This window comes from Seriola aureovittata, chromosome 21 (assembly GCF_021018895.1).
Source record: "Seriola aureovittata isolate HTS-2021-v1 ecotype China chromosome 21, ASM2101889v1, whole genome shotgun sequence".
Classification (NCBI taxonomy): domain Eukaryota; kingdom Metazoa; phylum Chordata; class Actinopteri; order Carangiformes; family Carangidae; genus Seriola; species Seriola aureovittata.
In genome coordinates this window covers 11,370,505-11,391,246 of record NC_079384.1, presented here as the reverse complement: position 1 = coordinate 11,391,246, position 20,742 = coordinate 11,370,505, and the positions used below count along the sequence as shown (strand labels likewise).

Sequence of the window (20,742 nt, the reverse complement as noted above, 5' to 3'; positions counted from 1 at the left end):
TTAGAGGAATCATCAAAATCACAAGGCTTCATCCTCTGAAGACCATCAATGTTTGCGCCAAATTTCATGGCAATCCATCAAACATTTGCTGAAATATTTCAGTCTGTACCAAAGTGTTGGACCCCACTGACTGACCCGTCATCCATCTAGCCGTGCCGCTAGCGTGGCAAAAAAATCAGTGTCTCCTCAATACTGTCTGGCTGTCAATAACCACTGACATTGAACAGAATCTTGCCAGCTGCTCTGCCATCCTCTTCAGACCTATTATCTTAAGGATCGCCAGGAGCCTGTGCATATCACCTTGGAGTCTAAAAATAAACAGTAAGTGTTTGTGTACACTAGCTGAACTCATCCTTTGGGCTACAATCTGGAATGCAGCACACTTGCACTTGCAGCACGTCTGTGGAACTGCAATATCAAGAGTTTGGAAAATTGTTTTTCGAGTTCATACATCATTGTATAGGGTAAGTTAACAGATGCATTATTATTTCCTTTTACATAAGATCATGTCAACAATTATGTCATGCCTGTTTACAAAAGAAAATCTCCAAGAGTACAATTAAATAGCATGATTACGAGGTAGTTGATCTTTGTGAGACCTCAAATTTTCTATTGTGAAAATTACAATGCTGTCATCAGTTTCTGCTGCTTTCTCATCAGTTCTTTCCCAGCTTTATGACAGAGCGGTCGCCAAAGGGGAGATACTGTATGCATTCATGATAAGCACTTCCAGTGCAGTGGATTCTTTTTTCTTTTTTTTTTTACTGTCATTATATTATACTGCTAAAGCTTAACAGCTGATTTGATGTTATTTTCCAGATTGTTAGTGTGATTGAAGTGTTCTTGTGGTTACTGGGTGAGCACAAGATACAGTACTGGGAAACTGAATAATGGGGGAAATGGTTTTCACATGATTGATATAATGTGGAACCTATAAAGTAATTATAGTATAATTTCTTTCACAGTTATCATATGCTACCATAAGTGTGGGGGTGCAGTAGGTAATAAAAGGGACTATGGAAAAAATTTATCAAAACTATGATGGAGAGGCTCCTGAAAAGAAATTGATTAGAGCCAAAAGGCCATTCATTTGTGGTCAAAATCTAAAATGTGAACAGATGTAACTTCCCAGTAAGTGGCAGGGGGAGATGAATACATAAAATAACATAAATGCATGACATCATGCAATGCTTCCCCCACTTCCTTCCCATCATCACGCTTGATCTGGGGACTGTCCAGTGTGTCATGACTCAATACCATTGGCCTTGTTCCCTCATGGTCCTGACTGAGCCAAGGCTAACACGTAGGGACAGGTTGAGTCATGTGGCCGGGGACGCTCCGCTGGCGTGTTGCCTGTCTCTTCACCTCACCACAGTCTCGTGGATGCAGCCTGACAACGGGCTACGGAGGCGCTGCGAGTGCCCCTTTCCTCGGCATGACACTAGAAGCCAGAGTTCAAGAACACTACAGTTGTTATGGTTGCTCAGGCCTGTTTCTTCTACCCGTTGGTGTCGAGCTGCATCTGTGACCTGTTGTGCCAAGTGAGAGTGGACGCATCAGAGTGGGTTTTTACCGTTGTTCTTTTGGTTGATTTGCACTTTATTTAAATGACATCTTTCTTTGTGGTCCTCATCACCTAATTACTCAAAAATTCTCATATTATATATATGTAGGTAGAAATTCAAACGACAAATCCACCATCTTGCACAATGTGAAATCAACAATCTTTGATATCCCAAAAATTTTCAGGAGCGTTTTGTTCTTCAAATGTAGGTTTCTCTACTGTCTCCGGTTGTACCCATCTCTCTTTAACCCGAGTCACTCACTGTTGCCTCAGTTAGATATTTCCTAGAAACACCTTTGTCAGCCTAGAGAGAGGTCGGCCACGATTTATTTCATTTTTTGTCACTTATCGGTGGGAGTAAGAAATGCTCAGCTACTTTGCCAGTACCTGTTTTTAGCAACGTTAGCGGCATGGCTCTAGAGGCACCTGTGGTTTTGAGTGAAATATCCTGACACCTAATGGATGAGTTGCCATTAAAATCATCACTCCACTTCAAATTCAACTTTGGTGAATTTTGATATACAAATTTACACAGCAAGCAATCTTGACCTTTGAGAGAACTGAGAGTAAAAGTACTCCAAAATAGAGGAAGTGATACTGGATTATTTGCTCTACTGCACCACTTTATTTAACATCCTCCGTCAGTGTATAAACTGTTCCACAAAAGAGGAATGGTTTGCAGACTGTGATGAGTCAAGAGTTAAAGTGAACTATATTGTCCCGTTAGCGACAAAGCTAAGTTTATGAGTTTAATGACTTCCCTTTAGCAAGCTCCTTAACTCAGAGATATTTATTTTATTTCTTAAAGAAATTTTAATCAAACAAAATTGTGTGCAGTGGTGAACAAAATGTCAGGGGCACATAAACAGAACAATAGAGAAAAGATATAGAGACGCTCTGGGAGATATTGTGACTGACTAGCACTAGCCCGCCTGGGTCAACTAGCAAGTTAATGCTTAGCTTGCTAACTACAGCAGTTCACCAACTAGCCCTGTGACATTTACTTCCAAAACAGATTTAGGACTTCACAGTTGCTTTTACATACACACCACTCACCCTCCTCAACAAACACAAACATAATGTGTTAATGAAGAAAACAACAACTGAGGCTTGTACTCATTGACAAGTCACCAAAATGCAACAAATGAATTGCTTTAAACAACCCCTGATGAATACTGAAAGCGTATCACCCTCTGGGACTGCATGTGTTTTCATTGTGTTGATAAAAAATTAGGCCCCAGAAGTAAACACTTCAGACACACAACAACACTGGCTAATGCAATAGTTACTGAAAAATTGTCTAAAATGTAGTTTTTCACAAAGCTTTTTATTTTGTTTGCCTTCGCCCAAGCTGTTTTACCTTCCCTTTCGGCAGTAGGCGGGGAGATGATGAAAAACCACTCAGACAGGAGATTCCAAAATGTCGACACACTGTGGTGCCTTAGGCCGACTCTCTGAACATGATGGTGAGATTACAGAAGTCTTTACCCCCCTGCTATCAGAAAATTATTTGCTCTGCTCCTGGAGAGGACTCACAACACACAATAAAGCAGCAGGTTGTGCCTGCATCCATGCACTTTTACAAAGTGTAACAAGGCAACTTAAGACTTTTACCTTTTAGCTTGACACAGTCAGAATTAAACCCAATTTAAATTCAGACTGAGACTTCGCCACCCTTTTTCTGCCTGGAGCATTCACACTTGCTGCTACAGATATAGACTTCCTTCCACGCTCTGCATCTGGCCTCTGTCTGTGTCTGAGAAAGAGACTGAGAATAGGCACACTTGGAAATCTCTGCTGAACAGCTGGCTGCTCAGGGAAGCATGTTACCCCCTGGATCACGGTAGAGCCAGGTTTTTAAAAAAAAAAAAAAAAGGCAACCTAAGAATAGCATATTCTTCATCCTGGCTCTGAATGATGGCCACCCTGGACTGATTATGGTCCAATGTGACTGTTTGTATTATATGGACGACTGTACTGTGTGTACAGTTTGCATGTGTTTAAAAGATTACATTGTGTGTGTGGCTGTGATTTTGTATATTACATATGTATCCAAATGTGTGTCCATGCAGCCTTTGGTTAACTGCCCCCCACTCACCACAGCCCGAGTCACTTTGCATTAATTCTGCAGGGGCTTGATAAAAACAAAGAGCAGACCAGTAGGGGCTTAGACGGAGCCAAGTGAGCCACGCAGGCTTGTGGGCCCTCAGTGCCAGGATGATGTCACTGCGCCTGCCTGTGGGCCTGAAATTTCATGCCTAATGTGAATAAGAGCAAGGACATCTCGACTAACCATTAATACAAGTTCATTATTATTGTCTCCTGAAGTTGTCTCGCTAACATGTTTTCCCGAAGGACCTAATTACATGAAGAATTTCTATGTCCTTTGAAGAGTTGGAAGTAAAAGCATTTCAGTTGTGCAAATATGATTTCTAGGCATTATGATAGGGGCAAGAACTGGAATAATCCGCCAATTCATCAATTAGTTGATCGCCTGAAAATGAATCAGCTATTTTGATAGTCAGCTTTTTTCTTAATTTTTTAAGTAAATGTGATAAACATTCACTGGTTCCAGCTTCTCAAATGTGAGAATTTGATTCTTTTCTTCAACATACATGACTGTAAACAGAAACTCTTTTGGTTTTGGAGTGCTGGTCAGAAAAAACAATCTCAAGATGTGATCTTGGGTTGCATTAATAAGTGGTATTTTTCAGTATTTTCCTTGACAAAACAATTAATCCATATAATAATCTGCAGAATAAACAGTAATGAAAATAATTGTTAGTTGCAGACCCAGTAGACACTGCCCTGATTTTACACATAAAGATCAGTTTACTCTTCAAGAGTCCGACTCAGCATGTGAAAACAGTTGTATGTCTTGTGATATGTCTGCCTCCGTTGCTTTGATTTAGACCAGTCTTCAATCCCCAAAAATGAACAAAGACCCAATTCTAAATGGCTGGAGTACCTCTTCCTTAACTTTTCAATTACCTTATATATATATATATATATATATATATATAACATACTTGTTATAAAAATACAACTATAGACACTTCACTGAAAAATCCATTCTCAGTGTATGTGCACTGAAGCTTTTTGTTTTCGAATCACTCTTGTGTATATTATATACTGGACCTTGATGCTCTTCCAAACTAGTCATCATCTCACCAAATCATGTTTTTTGTACATAATAAACTCAGCACAGACAAACTTTCCGTCTTCACCAGATGAAACTCTACAGTGAAACTCTGCACAATCAACGTAACAATAAACGAAACACACACTGACACCATCTGATAGTCGTTCCTTTAAAACAGTGATATATTTAAGTTAAGCAGCTAACGTTACAAATGTTGTATTTTAGTTCCAAGTGAGTGTGCACCAAAAAAATAAAACATCACAGACAGAAGTGTAAGAAAATACAGTGATAAATATAGTCTATTAATTTGTGTAAATTCACACTGTTCCCATTAAAAACGGATTGTCAAATACATTCTGTCATACATCTTCATTATACAGGTCATTAACATACAATCATAACATTATCTGTAAGCATCAGATCATGCCTATTCCAGCACATTAGATAGATAGAACTGGCATTTTGTTCTTAAAAATTAAGTGAGTTGGTGCAGAATAAATCAACACCAAAGTGTTTTTTACTTGTTAATTTGCTCTCTCTAACATCAGTTGTTTTTGCTTTAAATTTTGAATCTACGCAACCAACCAAAATGTCTAATTTGAAAAACCTCTTAAGGTCTAACCAAATAAACAGACTACAGTCTGTATCTTTAATGGTTGCACTGATGTTAGTTATTTGTTGACTGCTGCATCATTAAGCCAGTTTTTCAGCTCCAATTTACTGTCACTGTTGAGAGCATCACGCCTATAACTGAGCAAAGGTGGGGGAGCTTGTACAGCAGCTGAGCCTTTAAGTCAGTGGTTCTCAACCTTTTTGAGTCACGAGCCCCCAGAATAATGAGGTTGGTGTCTAAATATTTTAGGGGGTGTGTGTGAAGGTGCGGAGCTGTCCATAGCACTGAAACGGAGCAGAGGAGATCAATAGAGAGACAGTCAGGACGCGTCACTTAGTTTGGTTTCTTAGGCCGCTTACTGTTCGAGGTTGTAAATAGAACTATCTAATTCTATTTCTCGCCATTGTAGCAATCCACAGACAGAAGGGAAACGACAGGGAGGTGAAAGGACAGTCTACAGGAGAGAGAGAGCGAGAGAGAAAGGGACAGAGCTGTAAGTCATAACCAGCTGTTTCTATGCGCCTCACACTGCTGATTTTGAGTTAATATTGTAAATGCTCTGATTAATAAATGTAAATAAATAATAAATAATGCTTTACATAATGACAGATTGTTTTAGTTTTAACAGCTAGAACCTAATGTTTTTTTGTTTTTTTCCCCCCCAACAACATGGCTACCCCCTGGAAATGATCACACGACCCCCTTGGAGGTTGGGACCCCAGGTTGAGAACCAATGCTCTAAGGTATCACCTCCATATTTTAGTGTCTCACAGTAAATCCCACAGAAATTGCACAAATAAACCCTTCACACCAAACCACATTTGTCATTGCAAGTTAAAGTCAATAATGTAAGTTTGTGTTAACTGCCAACAGAGCACATCATACCACTGAGCTGTAGTGGTGAGTGCTGTGGAACTAATCTCACAGTAAATTGCATCAATATCTCCGACCTGCCTTCACCTGCTTCTAATCATATCCTCATCATTGACCACATCTTGGACCATCTTAACCGTCATCTCCCCTCTGTTAGGACAAAAGTATCTTGGCTGCATAGAGCAGTATCCCACTCAGACCAGCAGTGGAGGCAATAGCAATGACCCTCACTAAGAGGAAGTCCATGGAGTCCTCCAGCTTTGTGTGCAGCCGCAGGACCTGCCGGTGGGTGTCCTCCCGGCTGCCTGAGTTCTCAATAACATGATTGGCCAAACCGCGCTTTTCATTGAGCGGCATCTGTGCAGCCACGCGCTGCTCGGCCTGCTCCTGGGTCAGGCCGTCCCTCTGCATCAGGCGCGATAGCTGAGTGGCAGGGTCACTGAAAAGGAACGGACAATGGAGGTTATTTATGGTGCAGCCAGGGTGCCTTGTTAAAAAATCCAGAGGCAGTGAGTCATTCAAATAAGGCAAAGAGAGAGAGAGGACGTGGAGAGAGATCACCAATCACAAAACTGGGCTTAATGGCCAATGTCTGTCAAAAACAAACTGCCGAATATTTACTGATTTAAAATATGAAATCTGTAAGCAAACAGTCTAAAAGTAAAACTCCATAGTGATGGGGCAAAAGGAGAAACAATGAGCGGTGGTCTTACCAGTAAACCACCACAGTGTGGTTCAGAAACTGAGTGAGACGTCTGGTTTCAAAGAGAAGAGGCACATCCAGCACCACATAGCGATACCCTAGGGAGAGGGAAAAAGAGGGGGAGCATTGTGAACCGAATTAATTAGTGTCAACACATTTACACTCCAACACTGTGAAAATACCGGTAACACAATCAAGTTAATTACTTTATAAGAAACATATAGGCAGCGCATGCAAAGTTCATTTTAATGGATCATCTCGAGATGTTAAAGAATTAATGTAGCAAGTGGGACTTGTACTTCTTTTTTTTTTTTCGTTATGGTTTGGTGAGTTTACAGGAAAAGACCTAAAGTGCAGCAACAACTTCCTACTTTCATCTCATACTTTCACCCTCTACCTGATAAAATGTTGGTAAGATTCTCACACAGAGCCACTCACAAAGTATAAAGAAACAGCCTCAAACCTAATGCCCATCCAACCGGACTTGACTCACTTTAAGTAATTCGTCCTCCTTTTCCCTGTCAACCTATAAAGGAAGCAAACCCAATTCCTCCCTCACCTCTGAGAAAGTAGTACAGGATCTCTTTGAGCATTGCTTTATGGATCTCTGGGTGGGTGATGGAGTTCAGCAGCTTCCTCTTTTCCTCGCTGGTGAAGATGAGCTGACCCAACTTCTGCCGGTCGATCTCTCCATTCTCAAGAAGGATCTCCGGCCCGAAGTGGTAGACAATGCGAGAGTAGGCAGGAGTGTGCGGCTCCACAACTGTTGTTGTGATATTGGTCATATCATTGTTTTAATTAAACAAGCAATATGTCAAATTAAAAGAAATGTCTTTTAGGCAAACAAAACCAGTTAGTATAAGATGTAAAATGACACATCAAAAGAAACACAGGAGGGAGAGAGGTGGAGATTTTTTTAACAGACTCATCAACCACCAGTGTTATTAAATCATTAGCCTAATGCCTTATATGTTCCCCTACATGCAACTGTGCACACTTCACCGAGTTCTGTGACCTTTTAATCTTCACCACATAACTAAAACATCATCCCTGCAGTCAACAGAGACAGCCTTCATGATTCACACACTCTCTCCAAGCCTTTGTCTTAATGAACCTCCTTCAGGCCTAACTTCCTTATGTCCATTTCAACAATTAACTATAATAATAATGATAAATGTTATTATTACATAAAGCACAGTTTGTACATTTAAGTGAATCATAATTTCCATATGATAGTTTATCTAAGAGGCTGCCTTCTGGAGGAGAGTTCAGCTTTTGACCGGTACTTAAACTGAGTTCATATTGACTGTGTAAATCTGAATAGTTTGCAGGGAAAGAAATATTCACCTTTCCTGGCCACAACATCAGCATCAATAATGGGGCAACCAAGCTCCCGCAGCATTGAAGACACTGTGCTTTTCCCTGAGGAAATACCTCCCGTCAGCCCCACCAGGAACATCTTAAAGCAAAGATAGAGACGTATCAAAGTAATGTCGGTGCAGTGACAACACTGTTTCAGGAAAATGTGACGGAAATTATGAAAAACTGTAATGGTAGCACAAATACAAAACCTGGCTAAAACTTAGCCAGGTTAGTTAGAAACAACAAAATTATAAAGAACATACAACTGTATTCAACAACTGTACTCTGTGTCAGAGCATTTCTCACTTCTCACAAAAGGAAATAATATCTGACAAATAAACAGGGTGTTAGAGTATGAGAAGAATTATTACAATCTCAAACTATCAGACAGTAAAGCTATGTATACAATGTACTCTGATTTTTTACTTGAGTAAAAGTAGTAATACCACAAAGAAAAAAAAACTCTGTTACAAGTACAAAATCTACTTTAAGTACCAAGAGTACGAGTACTTCTTGAAAGACCCATTTCAGAATAGTGTATATTATTTTATTTGAATTATAATTATTTATGTGTAAGCATCACTTTTATTGCTGCAGCTGGTAAAGACTACATTAAATTACTTTATTTACTGCTCTATATACTTAACCTATAATAATACATCGTAATTTATTTGTTGATTCTAGCTAGCTAGTAACTAAAGTTGTAAGATAAATGCACTGGAGGAAAAAGTACAATAATCACCTCTAAATAGGAGTGGTGTGGTGTAAAACTAGCAGCAAAAATGGAAATACTCAAGTAAAGTAAAGTACCAGTACCGCAAAATTCAACATAAGTACAGTACTTGAGTGAATGTACTAAGTTACTTTCTATTATAAATGTCCCAATTATATGCATTCTGTTACTGGAGAGTTCAAGCTCTAACTATTTGTACGTTTCTTGCTGAATGAAATGCACTACACTGTATTTTGAAGCCTTCACGCAGCTGCTATGGGGTTTAACAACACGCCCCCTGCTGTGGAAGAGATGAGCTACACTCAGCTTATGTACCAACTACTCGGCTAATTAGCCACCAAGGGAGTCAAACCGGTCTGACTGGTCACAAAATTAGCTTTTAAGTTATTCTTAACTCAACGCCAAGATAAACTCAGACGAAGTTTAACAGCCCTGTAAAATCTGTATCAATCCATAAAGATTGAATAATTACTTCCAGATGAGACTGTTTTGTTATTGCTGGTAAACTACACGTGTTTTTTTCTTTTATATCCTTTTTTTTTTTTTTGCTTTACCTTGTAAACGTGAGAGCCTCCTTAAATCAACTGAAAGTACAGTGGAAGTCCGTGCGGAGCCACAGTGGTGGGGCTGATGCAGTAAACAACCAGGATTGCTAACAAGCTAACGTTAGCACAAGTGTTGATCAGGTCAGAACGACCACAAATGTACAAACAAACGAAGCCGCGGCCATGTCTACTCCGTTTTATCAAATGTGCGGTCAGATTCAAATGTTAGACACAGTCATATAACTGGATACTGTTGTCTGTGACTCCAAATTGTACTCAACTGACAGCTAACGACCTAGCTTCTTAGTTTGGCAAGCGCTACCTTAAAAATCTTCCCACATCTCTCACTATAGTAACATTAGTTCCGTCTAGCTAATCTCGAAATTCCCATTCAACCTGAATTACTACAGTTGTGTTGTAAACCAAACTCGGCGTCAGAAACTGTCTCCAGAATGGGTTTATTTAAAAACAAAAGAAATATCTGCATGAAAGAAAATGGAAATACACTGTTTTATGATACACAAAATTAAATCCACTGTTTTGTGTCATAAAGCAAAATGTATTTATAATCTGGCATGAATGAAAATTAGTACAAAATAAACTTTGGCAAGTCCATTCTCCACGGTTAAAATATTAATCCGCTGCTTTCTGGTCTGTACTTTGCTTTGACAATGGCATCTCTGAAGAAAGAGGAAGACTGGAGGAAGTGTGGGAATGTTTGGACCTTTTTCCTCTGTGGACCATTTCACCCCCGTTCTCCCCTTCCTCCCGCTCCAGTCTGCCTCTTTTAACAAAATGGTCTATCCTGGACTCCAGGCTCTCGCAGCACGGACGCTCCAGCAGCGGACGGTAGTTTCTCTGCCTGCTGCCTTCTATTAGCCAGCAGTGGTCAGAGGACACTCCACCTGTGGATGGACACCAGCAATTTATGTACAGCACACTCAAGTACAGTGACATTATTCGACAAAATAATGTGCATGATGGTTTAGGGCTAAGCAAAAATATTAATAGAATGCACAAGGATGGAAAGTTACAACAGGGTCGCAACTATAGAATATTTTTATCAATTGGCTGATTATTTTTTCCATGACTAGATTAATAATTTGTCCATGAAATAAAAATAAAAAATAAAAATAGTAAAAAATGCCCAAGAAATTGCTTGCTTTATTAGTCAAAACAAATCCTCCCATTTGAGAAGTTGGAACCAAACTATGTTTGTTATTTTTGGTTGAAAAATGACTAAAGCTATTAATCAATTATCAACATAAATAGTTGCTAATTCATTTTGTGTTGGCAACTAATTGCTGCAGCTCTAGTCAGCGGGGCTCTTGAAAATTCCTGTCCTCGATCATGCTATCACTGCAATTCCAACAAACCTATTTTACATGCTTAAAAATGCATGAAAATATGAATTTAAAACTCATCTGCAAACATTATCATGGTGCTTCAAAATAAATGAGTGCAGTGCTATTGTGAACGTGATTTTTTTGATACAAGCCAACTCTTAATTCATCTAAATGAACCTCTCACCTGTCGCCTCCAAACCACTGATCATCCCGTGGACGACGTGGGTCTTAACTGCACTCTGAGTCCAGTGTTGCTGCAGCGCAGACAGTACATAGTTCACCTCTTCGGTCTCCTGTTTCCAGCTCAGACCTTCAAAGTGGCAGTCATACAGCACCAGAGGGTAGTCTACTGCCATGCTAGTGACAAGAGGGAAAATGTTTAATTAAGATTCTTACTGATGTAATTTAGCATTATTACGATCACTGATTTAGTTTACAGAGCAAATTATTTATTCATATTTGTTCAGGACTCCTAGTGGGAGTATATATAAAAGAAAAGGCAACACAATGTACAAACTCTTCATCAGCAGTCAATGCACCTGTATTGGGGCTTCCTAGGGTTACTCTGCACATCCAGGAGCTGATTAATTATCTCTGGGGCTTCCAGTTTCTGCCCTATCAGGAGAAGCACTGCCATCATGCATCGTACCTGTGGTGTAACACAACAGAGACCGCAAAGGTCACTAATCAAAGTATTCAAAATTTGAAAGAAATTGGCTCCACAAGAGTTATGTCTGAATTGCAAACACCGGAACAGTGTTGCTGTTATTGAGACTTTGCAATAAAATAGTTTTAGAACAAAAAGGCGTAATGTATATAAATAATATTAGCTTAAAATGAACTTTACTTATTGCTGACCACAGCTGTAAAAACATGTCTCTTGATACCTGGTGGTAAAGGAAGGCTAATCCTTTGATCTCAAATATGAAGAGGTCATATTGATCTGTGCTGGAGGTGCACTGAGGCTGCACAGGCTTGACTGATGCTGACAAGATGGTCCGCTCAAACTGCAGGACTCCGTTGCCCACATCCATTTTGCACAGGTTCCGAAAGTCATGAGTGCCTTCATATCTGTTGGGTGCCAAGAGAGGCTTCAAATCAGAACTATGACTTCAAAGGGTGACATCAGTGTTTTGGATTTTGTGCCTTCACCCACCTTTTTGCAGCATCTGCCATCAATGCCACATCCAAAGATCCTCGGGGAAAGTAGTACCGGTACGTACGGGACTGACAGTCAAAGCGTGCACTGAAAACCTCTGCTACTGGCGCCCAGTCCAAGATCCTAATGTCCTGGGGCAGGACTCTGTTCAGCATCTTCACATATGGAACCTCAGAGACGGCAGCTTTATTCTTGGTATTTACATCAACATTTTCAGGGAGTGTGACGCCCAGTCCTCCACAAAACTGTGTGGAGCGCAAATCGATAGTAATGACCTGTGGAAAAGAGACAATTTTACTTAACAATTGCATGACAAAAACTATTCATGCAAGACATCACCCATATATCAGGCTGTATCTTTCATAGTATATTATTTTCATCATTATTGAACTGTAATTGATCTTCATCGCTGTGTACTCACTTGGGAAAAGGCACTGACTCCTTTATCGGTGCGACCACACCGATGATAGTTGGAGCTCTGTCTGTCCTGGATCAGCCGAGTCTTCAGCAAAGCCTCAAAGAGTCTGGCTTCCACAGTGTTGTCTGTGTTCTCCTGTACTGCAAAGCCCTGGTAGGCCCACCCCAGGTACGCCAGCCGCAGAGCCACATGGCGCCGAGGGTGGACAGAGAAGTCAAAAGGACGCTCCTTGTTTGCTTTCTTACCCTTTTTACAGCTGCTTCTGGTATTACTTTCAGGCTTACAGGCTGTGTTTCCATTAGTAGATGAACTGGACATCAGTTCCATGTCCTCCCCAGCTCCACTGCTTTCCCTCAGCTGGGACTTGAGCTTCTCCAGCTCAGCCTCCAGCTCCTTTATTCGCTGGATTAATGCCCCGGACATACTGCTTGAGAAATAAGAGACAATTTACAAAGAATCTCTTAGATAATTCTACACATGACGAATACATTAACCATTCACTTAATTGGCTACATACTTTATTATTCTGCTTTTCATTTACAGTGATAAAGTATTGTGCAGGTAATTTCTACTTTTGTTTAATACAGCTCTACTTAATTCAGACAGCTAGTTGGGGGTTAGTCTGTACTTTGGCTGGCTAAATGCTAACGATAAACACAGCCTGTTAGCTCGTGTGGCAAGTTAGTTATTGGGTGTTGGTTCTAATCAATGTCGCAATAAAACCGAGTCTTTACCTGTAATATGAGTTTCAGTGTTGCTGATAAACCTCTGCTTTTCAGTCACTTTTCCAGGCTCCTGCCGCACACATGCTGCTTTTCGTGCTGATAGGCTACTGGTTTGCTAAAGTCGGGCATATTTCGGGAGCGGACACACTTCCGGTAGAGGATTTCCGGGAAGTGTAGTTCACTACTTAGCCTAGCGTAAAGTCATTTGATTCGTGTTTGGAAACCATTCTTTAATAGACATTCTGAACAGTGTCCAGTGTGTAAAAAAACAGAAGCGTGTTCTATAGAATAATTTCAATACAAAATATATTTTCCCCAATCTTAACTATTAGTTAATCTTGTAAAATATTGGATAATTTTACCTTGGGAAGGAGAAAATACTGTTTGGCTGTAATTCTCAAAAATACCTACAAATGCACACCGGAAGCATGGAGGAGTATCATCCTCTGTAAATTGAACTCTGCATTTTTTGTTCTTGAAAAGACTTGAAGGTTGGTGAGTATGAATACATTGTGTGCAGTTTACTACTGTCATTTTACTTAATGTTGCTGCCATTTATTATTTTGTTTGCCATTGAGATCACATTCAGAATGTAAGAGCCAAAATGTCAATAAACTTTACAAACCTCTAAGAACATCTCAGAAACCATTTGGTTTCCACAGAGCAAGCATTCAGTGAGGGCACCAAGCAGCACAAAGATGAACTGTATGAATGAACTGTTTGCAAAATAAAATCTTTTCAAAGGTTCTTATGCAAAACCAGCTGTTAAACATACAGATTGAACCACACAACCACATTACTGCCATGTATCCCACATTTATTGAACATATTCATGGTAAGCATGAAATTTACAGGTGTTTTTTATTGTCATAGACCATGATAAACAAAACAATTTCCATTTGTCAAAACCAGAAGCAAATACAATAGATTAAATTTGGGCAAAAAATAAGAAAAAAGAAACAAACAAAACCAAACTGAAACTGTCACTGATTTAGGAATACAACTTTGTATGGGCACGATGGCTCATCAGCTGAAGTTTTCATAATTTTTTCCTTTTATGTCCAGACACAGGCACACCCCGACTAACACTCCAAAAAGCTGCAACAGGAAAAAGGTTGTAAGTTACTGGCAGCAAATTACCTTACAGATGGGTCAAACATGTTCTTTTCTCTCTCAGTAAATTCTAATTAATTCTGGATTTCACTACCCAGGGCAAACAGGATGAGACAGGCTTTATTATCATTCATGTCATCCTCTCCTTACTTTCTTTTTAAATGTCTACATGACCGTTGTTTATATGAAAATCTTCTCATGGAAATTGTTGGAATTTGCATATAAATTATTTATTTGAATGAATTAGTAAATCATAAATCATCAAAGATACGCTTATGGCATTTCTGTTTTTATCAGACATTCTCATATGCAAGGCAAATATGTTATATTATAATAAAAAGTGTATAAATTCCTCAACAAACAGTTTACCTCTGCAACTCCAAGAGCAATGCAGACAGCACCAACCCACACCAGGTTTTTCAACAGAAAGAGCTTGATAGCCCAGGTACAACCCTGAGGACAAGCACATACATAAGATACTGAATCATTTGCTCACAGAAAAGAATAGATGAAATGACTGTAAACATAAAATGAGTCTTCCCAGCAGACCTTTTTGTGTGCAAGGCTCTTGTCCTGTCCACAGCCCTCTGTCTTCACCACGCAGCAGGAATCCGGCACGGCGTCGTGGTTTTCCCAGCCCACACTCTCGGACCAGTCTTCATAGCTGTCTGCACCACAGCAGCTAAACTGTGACATGGTGTACAACACATGAGGATTGCACCAAATCACTGATGTATTTGTGAACCTATATCTGTACATGTTCCATTGTAAAAAAAAAAAAAAAAAAAAATATTCTTCAGGATTGCTGTAGAGGGGCCCAAAAGTATTTTTCGGAGAGTAACAAAAGGTGAAACTCCTGGTTTTGTCAAAAAGAAATAATTCTCTTCTGCTCTGTTTTGATTTTGATAGCTTAGAACATTTTAATTGACAACAAACAACAAATTCTTTCAGTTATTTGGAAAGCATTGTCTTTCTACAGCGTATGTCATATTATAATTACCAATCAGGCAAAGCAGATAACGTCCCTGAGGCCCCAGACCTTTAGGAGGCCTGAGGGCTTCAGGTTCACCTTGTGGTAATATAATATGAAATGACAGCAACCTTACAGAAATACGTGAGTGATAACCTCATTTTGTAGAGGGATTAAAATATAGCATTTTATTTTTTTTTTTACTTTAATATTTCAGTTTATATTCTACTTACATGGTACAAATTCCACCATTTTTAATACAAAGTGAAAGAAACTGGCTTATTAGGGGCCCACACTTTTTTTTTCTTCTGGGCCCTCTATTGGTTTAATTTGGCCCTGTATATGATCATGTGCTACACATTCTCTGAAGTCCATATCACCTTTTCCTGAACTCTGTTGATGGCGTGTCTGTTCCCCGGGCTGTATTCACTGATCACCTCTTGTGCTTTGGAATTGATACCGCTATTCATCTGCAGGAGGGCAGTCTACAGAGAAAATGTGATTAAAACATTACCATGATCAGCACTAGATCTTTGTTTTATTTAAGGGTTGTCACCTCTTTATTCTTTAAGAAACACTGTTAATGCTAATTCATTGATCTCAGTCTCCTTTCAGTGTCTCACCCTGCTGCGGAATATGTAGAAGGCAGCGCCTGTGAATACCTCCAAAAGGATGATCACTATCAAGAGGCAGATGAACTAGTTCATGGAGAAAACAGAGCGAACAGTGTGAAAGGTTAGTCATTTCCCATCCGCCTTAAAACTTACAACAATCTTCCGATGTGTCATGTTAAAGTCAGAAGTGACCATGTTTCGCAGACATGTCCTTAATAAGATCTATGAGGAGACAACCCCAAACCTATTATGGAGGATTATGTTACTTACACAAGTCACCATAGAGGAATTATTAACGAATGCCCCAACGTGGCCCAAGAGGGAGATGAGGGCTATGGTGACACCCACTGCAATGAGGACTATAGCAATTTTCGACAGGCCGCCCCCTGCAAAAGTGCCTATCTGTGTGTAAGTCGAGTACTGTAGCACTCCGATAGTGATGAGGGCAACCCCCGAAGCCTGAAAGAGAAATTTAACAACTCGACATTAATTCAGAGCTTTATATCGCAACATGAAACCCACTGAACACAGCTGTGCCGGTGATTTAGTGGCAGTCAGCTGTCAATCTGCTGCATCACGGGACCGAGTGACATCTATGAGTTGCATCTCTAAGGGACTTTTTTATGAAATTTCTATGTGTGTAGAATAAGCATAGAGGGGTGAATATTGATTGCATTGTTCATATTCATTGTTCTAAAAGTTTTTAAAAAAAATTCTCTAAAATAACAATTAAGAAGAAGCCTGGGAGAGTCATTCTGTGCTGATGAGCCACCTTTTTTCCCCCCCACACTAGTTAGTAATTTGGACTTTTACAATTATTCACTTTCTTTTTGCATGCAAAGGCCCACCCAGCACCCCTTGCTGGTTCATTTGGCCCAGAGTGAGACTGATTATCTTTCATATTTGTAACTGCTCCCTTTACTCTGCCCAACCACTGAGACCTCTGAGACCGTCTAATATGAATATGTTTGATACAACCAGAAAGAAAAATTTTCTTTCAACGAATCCTACAAATGACTTAAACTCCCCCGCCTCTGCTTTTATTTCTTCTCTTACAGTGACAGTGTGAAGAATTCCAGTTACAGCAGACTTCCCATACCTCTTCAAAGCAGTTATCAGACAACCACACATTGTCGAGACAGTGATATTGATTTTGGTTAATAATTTCTTATCAGTCATCACCATTCACAACATTTCATTCATAAATGAAATTACTCACATTACTTACCAAGAAGAGCGTATTGAAGAAAATGAACATGCATTTAACACTGCACATCGTGAGGGCTTGATGCAGACAGTCCAACTCTTTTTTTTAGAGTTTATACTCTGTTAGAATAAAGATTAGACCGAACAGACAGCAAACTGCAAACTGTCCTCACTGTCCTCAGGTGTGAACAGACAAAGCTGAGAACCTAAGAGTTATTCAGTGTCACAAAAACGTATGAAAATGAACATGTAGCCTGATAACAGCTTATCTTACAAGAACATGATGTAACCGTGAGACTATTTGAATAGTAGCATCAGTCAAGTACAAAAAGCACTATGAAATATGATTGAATATGAATATGAACACTTAATATTATGGGAATATAATGTGAATATTGAAAAATCACAACAATGTGTCTGGCATTCAGCAGTTTGCTTGATTCCTCAAGCAAAGTTTGGCATCATGTGAGAGGTGCATGTGTTTAATAACCTAGAAAAATACAGATGTGTTGTCATACAATTTGAAGATTGATTTAATTAGCACTTGAAAGGTATTCAGTTTGTTGGTGCACACTCTTCCTCAACTGTATGCAATTACTTTGAGAAAAAAAGATGTTAAGAGAAAAGGTTTTATTCTTTTTGGAATGAATACTTTGAATACTTAATCTGAGTTGATCTGTATTCCTATGAGCTGAACTGTACAATTACAGATGATATGCTATAAGTCACATATTAAGTTGCCGCCCTAAAATATTTGATGAGTCAACAGAAAAACAGAAAAAAACAACAGGAGAATATTTATTTGAAAAATGTCAAATGGGAGGAGAGCCGCAGTTTCTCTCTGTCACATCTCAAAGTGTGCCGTGTATCCTAGTAGCCATCTGACTTCTGGAACTTGCTTCGGGAGCTTCCTCCATCCTTTGGAGGACCAAGCTCTCACCCCCAGAGCTTCTCCACCAACATATGGCTCCGCAGCAGCTGCAGGAAACCTGATCCGACTCCACAGGCTGGAAAAGGACCAAGACCTCTGGCTGCAGCAGAATAGTCTCTATCACAGTAACCTCAGGGTGATCAGCGGTGAGGGTCCTTGTGACACACTGCCTGAACTGAGTGTCCTCTGTTTTCCTCACATCTCTTTTGATTCGTGTCCTTTTTCTGTCCTGCCTCCATCTCCCGTGTCTCTCTTCTCCCCATTTTCTGCTCTCTCAGAGCTCACGCCAGAGAGTATCAGGCTGTGAAAGACCATGCTGCTTGCTAATTTCAGATGTCATCCTCTGTTTTTTTTGTTTTTTTTACTCTGTCCTCATTAACTACTGAACCAGAGCAGGCTCTTCGATGGAAAGATGATGACAAAACAGTATCATTTGTGGGCTGAGTCGCGAGTTTGAGTTTTGCCCAAAAAGTTGTAAATATTAGGACAAAGAGAGGATTGTCTGTTTGCCAATTAGTTCATCTGTTACAGGACAAGTCTTTTACGTGTATACATGAGCGTGTGGCTTTATCTTTCTTTGTGCTCATCACTGACTCTCTGTCTATGACGCCTTATCTGCCTCTTCTTATTTGCCTGCAAAAAAATTCAGGCTGAAGAGATAAAGAAGAATATTAAAGACAACTGATGCTGAGTCTTCACAATGCAACAAATATTATTGTTTCCCAGGTTTATTTGAGGACTTCAGTGGACGTCACCATGTTTTTTATGGCCATCAATTCTAGTTAACAGATTTTTATCATTTCTGCATTGTGAGGTGTACAACCACAGGAGGGCCCCATTTGACATTTTTTAAACCATACAATCACTTTCAAACCATATTATGAGCATGCTTCCCTAATATTTGGCCTGCTTTCACTTCTGTTTCATGGAGTGATGGAGTGATGAACTCTACTTATGTTTGGAATAGTTTGTGGGAAAGAGGAAGTGAAATGCTTAACACAGAGAAGGTCTTTGAAGGACTTCATGGGAACAGGAAGTAAAATGATTACCATAGTTGGGATGTTATGTGACAGAGAGAGAACGCCGTCCTTCCCACTCTTTGCTTTTCCTGTTTTGAATTCTGTAAGAGACGGTCAAAACCTCAAATGATTTCCGTCTGATAAGGATAATTTTCTAGGAGAGGGGGGGGGGGCTTTGACGCCGTGCTATTAGACTACTGAGATGAAAGCTCTTTGCACAACAATGCCCTTATTCTATGTTGTAAAGATCCATATTGGGTAGAAAGGTACCACTAACTGCACTAGAGCCTATTTTGTGGTATCTTTTTTTTTTTTTTTTTACCTTATATGGCTATTTCAAAAGAATGTGCCACAGCTGGACCTTAGTGATCAGTCCATATTTTCCACTGGGTGATATGTGCTTCCTTTCGTCTGTCCAGCTTTTTGTTTATTATCTTTACACATTTCCAAACTGAAACTGATGAACACTTAATTAAAGAGCAGGAACAGTCAAATACAAAACAAAATAACAACATATTTAGGCTAAATTGAGACCAAAAATTTAAGACCAAAATATGCCAATGGGAATTTGAAATCAAAAAACAACATACAAACAACAAAATTTTGCAAGAACCACAAAACAGAGGTAAAAACCAAGCTGCAGGGATTGCACTCCAGTGTAAACCTTAGCCAATTTATCCATCTTTATGTTTCCTGTAAGTGAGAATTCAAATTTGATTTTCCTGAATCTCAATAAAGAATTTCATTTATTATATTCACTTAAAAAAACAGTAACACGAGTCCTGCTAGCTTAGCAGGTTAATGCTACTAGTAGCTAACTTCTGTCTCTGCAGCCTCCGTCTGTCATGATCACCTTAAAAATAACATGTTCAAATACATGAAATTATAAATTACTTTATTAAATAAGTTCACATGGACGAGACAGCTGAATAAACAAGAACACATTTTGTTTGTGGATACTGCATTTTCCCTGTTATCTTGTTCGAACATAGAATTCTAATCTGAAGTATCTAGATTTTTTGATTAATACTGAGCTGAAAAACTTAATATAAACTAATCAACTTACATACCTGTCACACAATTTGGTAAAGAACCTTAAGTTTATGCCCTTTTTCTCAACTTCACTCTTCCTGTGGTAAGGATGCTAATGCCTTACCAGTCCCTTTATTTATTCATCCAACCACAACTGTGTAAACTGTTTTCATTGAGAAAAAAGAAGAGAAAACGTTTGTGCTTGTGTGTGTATTCAGGTACATTTGTGACATTTCTTTATTTCGGAGAGTGGGTAGAGTGAGTCTCTCCATCAGTAAACAGTTAAGCTTTTGTTGATGTCAGGTCCGTCAATCAACGTGCTTTTAGGACCAGTTGGTAAATTATGTGCCTCCCACCATATGGTACTACTTACACATACATACCAGCCCCTGTAATGGTTTCCTTGCATTCTTCCACTGACCACCACTCAGTGAAATGTGTCCATTTAAAACCACAACACAAGAAGCATTTTGTGTTTGTTTTTATCAGTGATAAATGTATCAGTTATCTAAAGTTAATTCCATATTTCCATGTTAAACTATATGAGCAGTCAGTAATGGTTTATACCAAAGCCAAAGCCATGTTAATATATGTTTACTGCAATTCCATGTGTCTAGACAAATGACAATGGCTCATAGGCTTATTGCACTGAAGGGCACATTCACTAACTAATA

The 20,742-nt window shown here is 39.4% G+C and overlaps 3 protein-coding genes across 5 annotated transcripts; all 3 read right to left on the bottom strand.

Annotated features, from left to right (window-relative positions):
- Positions 1 to 4,861: 4,861 nt before the first annotated feature.
- Positions 4,862 to 9,858, bottom strand: dcakd (dephospho-CoA kinase domain containing). The gene is made up of 5 exons (XM_056366683.1): positions 9,545 to 9,858; positions 8,243 to 8,354; positions 7,455 to 7,658; positions 6,906 to 6,993; positions 4,862 to 6,631 (listed from the first exon to the last, which is right to left on the bottom strand). The coding sequence occupies exons 2-5, from the start codon at positions 8,352 to 8,354 to the stop codon at positions 6,346 to 6,348; spliced, it is 690 nt and encodes a 229-aa protein (XP_056222658.1). The 5' UTR covers positions 9,545 to 9,858; the 3' UTR covers positions 4,862 to 6,345.
- A 111-nt stretch (positions 9,859 to 9,969) lies between these two features.
- pus3 (pseudouridylate synthase 3) lies at positions 9,970 to 13,319 on the bottom strand. Of its 2 annotated transcripts, none has more exons than XM_056366681.1 (7): positions 13,193 to 13,319; positions 12,462 to 12,882; positions 12,038 to 12,315; positions 11,769 to 11,952; positions 11,421 to 11,530; positions 11,066 to 11,238; positions 9,970 to 10,440 (listed from the first exon to the last, which is right to left on the bottom strand). In XM_056366681.1, the coding sequence occupies exons 2-7, from the start codon at positions 12,879 to 12,881 to the stop codon at positions 10,169 to 10,171; spliced, it is 1,437 nt and encodes a 478-aa protein (XP_056222656.1). In that variant the 5' UTR covers position 12,882; positions 13,193 to 13,319; the 3' UTR covers positions 9,970 to 10,168. The 2 variants fall into 2 exon arrangements, with proteins under 2 accessions (XP_056222656.1, XP_056222657.1); XM_056366682.1 differs by having other exon boundaries at positions 12,462 to 12,885; positions 13,193 to 13,304.
- A 644-nt stretch (positions 13,320 to 13,963) lies between these two features.
- Positions 13,964 to 17,961, bottom strand: LOC130162602 (CD63 antigen-like). Of its 2 annotated transcripts, XM_056366367.1 has the most exons (7): positions 17,109 to 17,952; positions 16,151 to 16,339; positions 15,890 to 15,964; positions 15,647 to 15,751; positions 14,846 to 14,983; positions 14,666 to 14,749; positions 13,965 to 14,281 (listed from the first exon to the last, which is right to left on the bottom strand). In XM_056366367.1, exons 1-7 carry the CDS (start codon positions 17,154 to 17,156, stop codon positions 14,210 to 14,212), a joined length of 711 nt encoding a protein of 236 aa, XP_056222342.1. In that variant the 5' UTR covers positions 17,157 to 17,952; the 3' UTR covers positions 13,965 to 14,209. The 2 variants fall into 2 exon arrangements, with proteins under 2 accessions (XP_056222343.1, XP_056222342.1); XM_056366368.1 differs by lacking the exon at positions 15,890 to 15,964 and having other exon boundaries at positions 13,964 to 14,281; positions 17,109 to 17,961.
- Positions 17,962 to 20,742: the final 2,781 nt, after the last annotated feature.

What these genes read in the sequence shown, in the direction of transcription:
- dcakd (XM_056366683.1), bottom strand. Translation starts at nt 8,354, where the DNA reads ATGTTCCTGGTGGGGCTGACGGGAGGTATTTCCTCAGGGAAAAGCACA. An exon ending in TGATGTTGTGGCCAGGAAAG is followed by an intron (nt 7,659 to 8,242) that starts GTGAATATTTCT and finishes TCACAACAACAG; the next exon opens with TTGTGGAGCCGCACACTCCT. An exon ending in CCTGTACTACTTTCTCAGAG is followed by an intron (nt 6,994 to 7,454) that starts GTGAGGGAGGAA and finishes CCCTCTCCCTAG; the next exon opens with GGTATCGCTATGTGGTGCTG.
- pus3 (XM_056366681.1), bottom strand. Translation starts at nt 12,881, where the DNA reads ATGTCCGGGGCATTAATCCAGCGAATAAAGGAGCTGGAGGCTGAGCTG. An exon ending in CCTAGGAAGCCCCAATACAG is followed by an intron (nt 11,239 to 11,420) that starts GTGCATTGACTG and finishes TCTTGTCACTAG; the next exon opens with CATGGCAGTAGACTACCCTC. An exon ending in CAGTGGTTTGGAGGCGACAG is followed by an intron (nt 10,441 to 11,065) that starts GTGAGAGGTTCA and finishes GTCCATCCACAG; the next exon opens with GTGGAGTGTCCTCTGACCAC.
- LOC130162602 (XM_056366367.1), bottom strand. Translation starts at nt 17,156, where the DNA reads ATGTGCAGTGTTAAATGCATGTTCATTTTCTTCAATACGCTCTTCTTG. An exon ending in TCTTCAATACGCTCTTCTTG is followed by an intron (nt 16,340 to 17,108) that starts GTAAGTAATGTG and finishes TTTCTCTTTCAG; the next exon opens with GCTTCGGGGGTTGCCCTCAT. An exon ending in AGAGCCTTGCACACAAAAAG is followed by an intron (nt 14,750 to 14,845) that starts GTCTGCTGGGAA and finishes GCTTGTCCTCAG; the next exon opens with GGTTGTACCTGGGCTATCAA.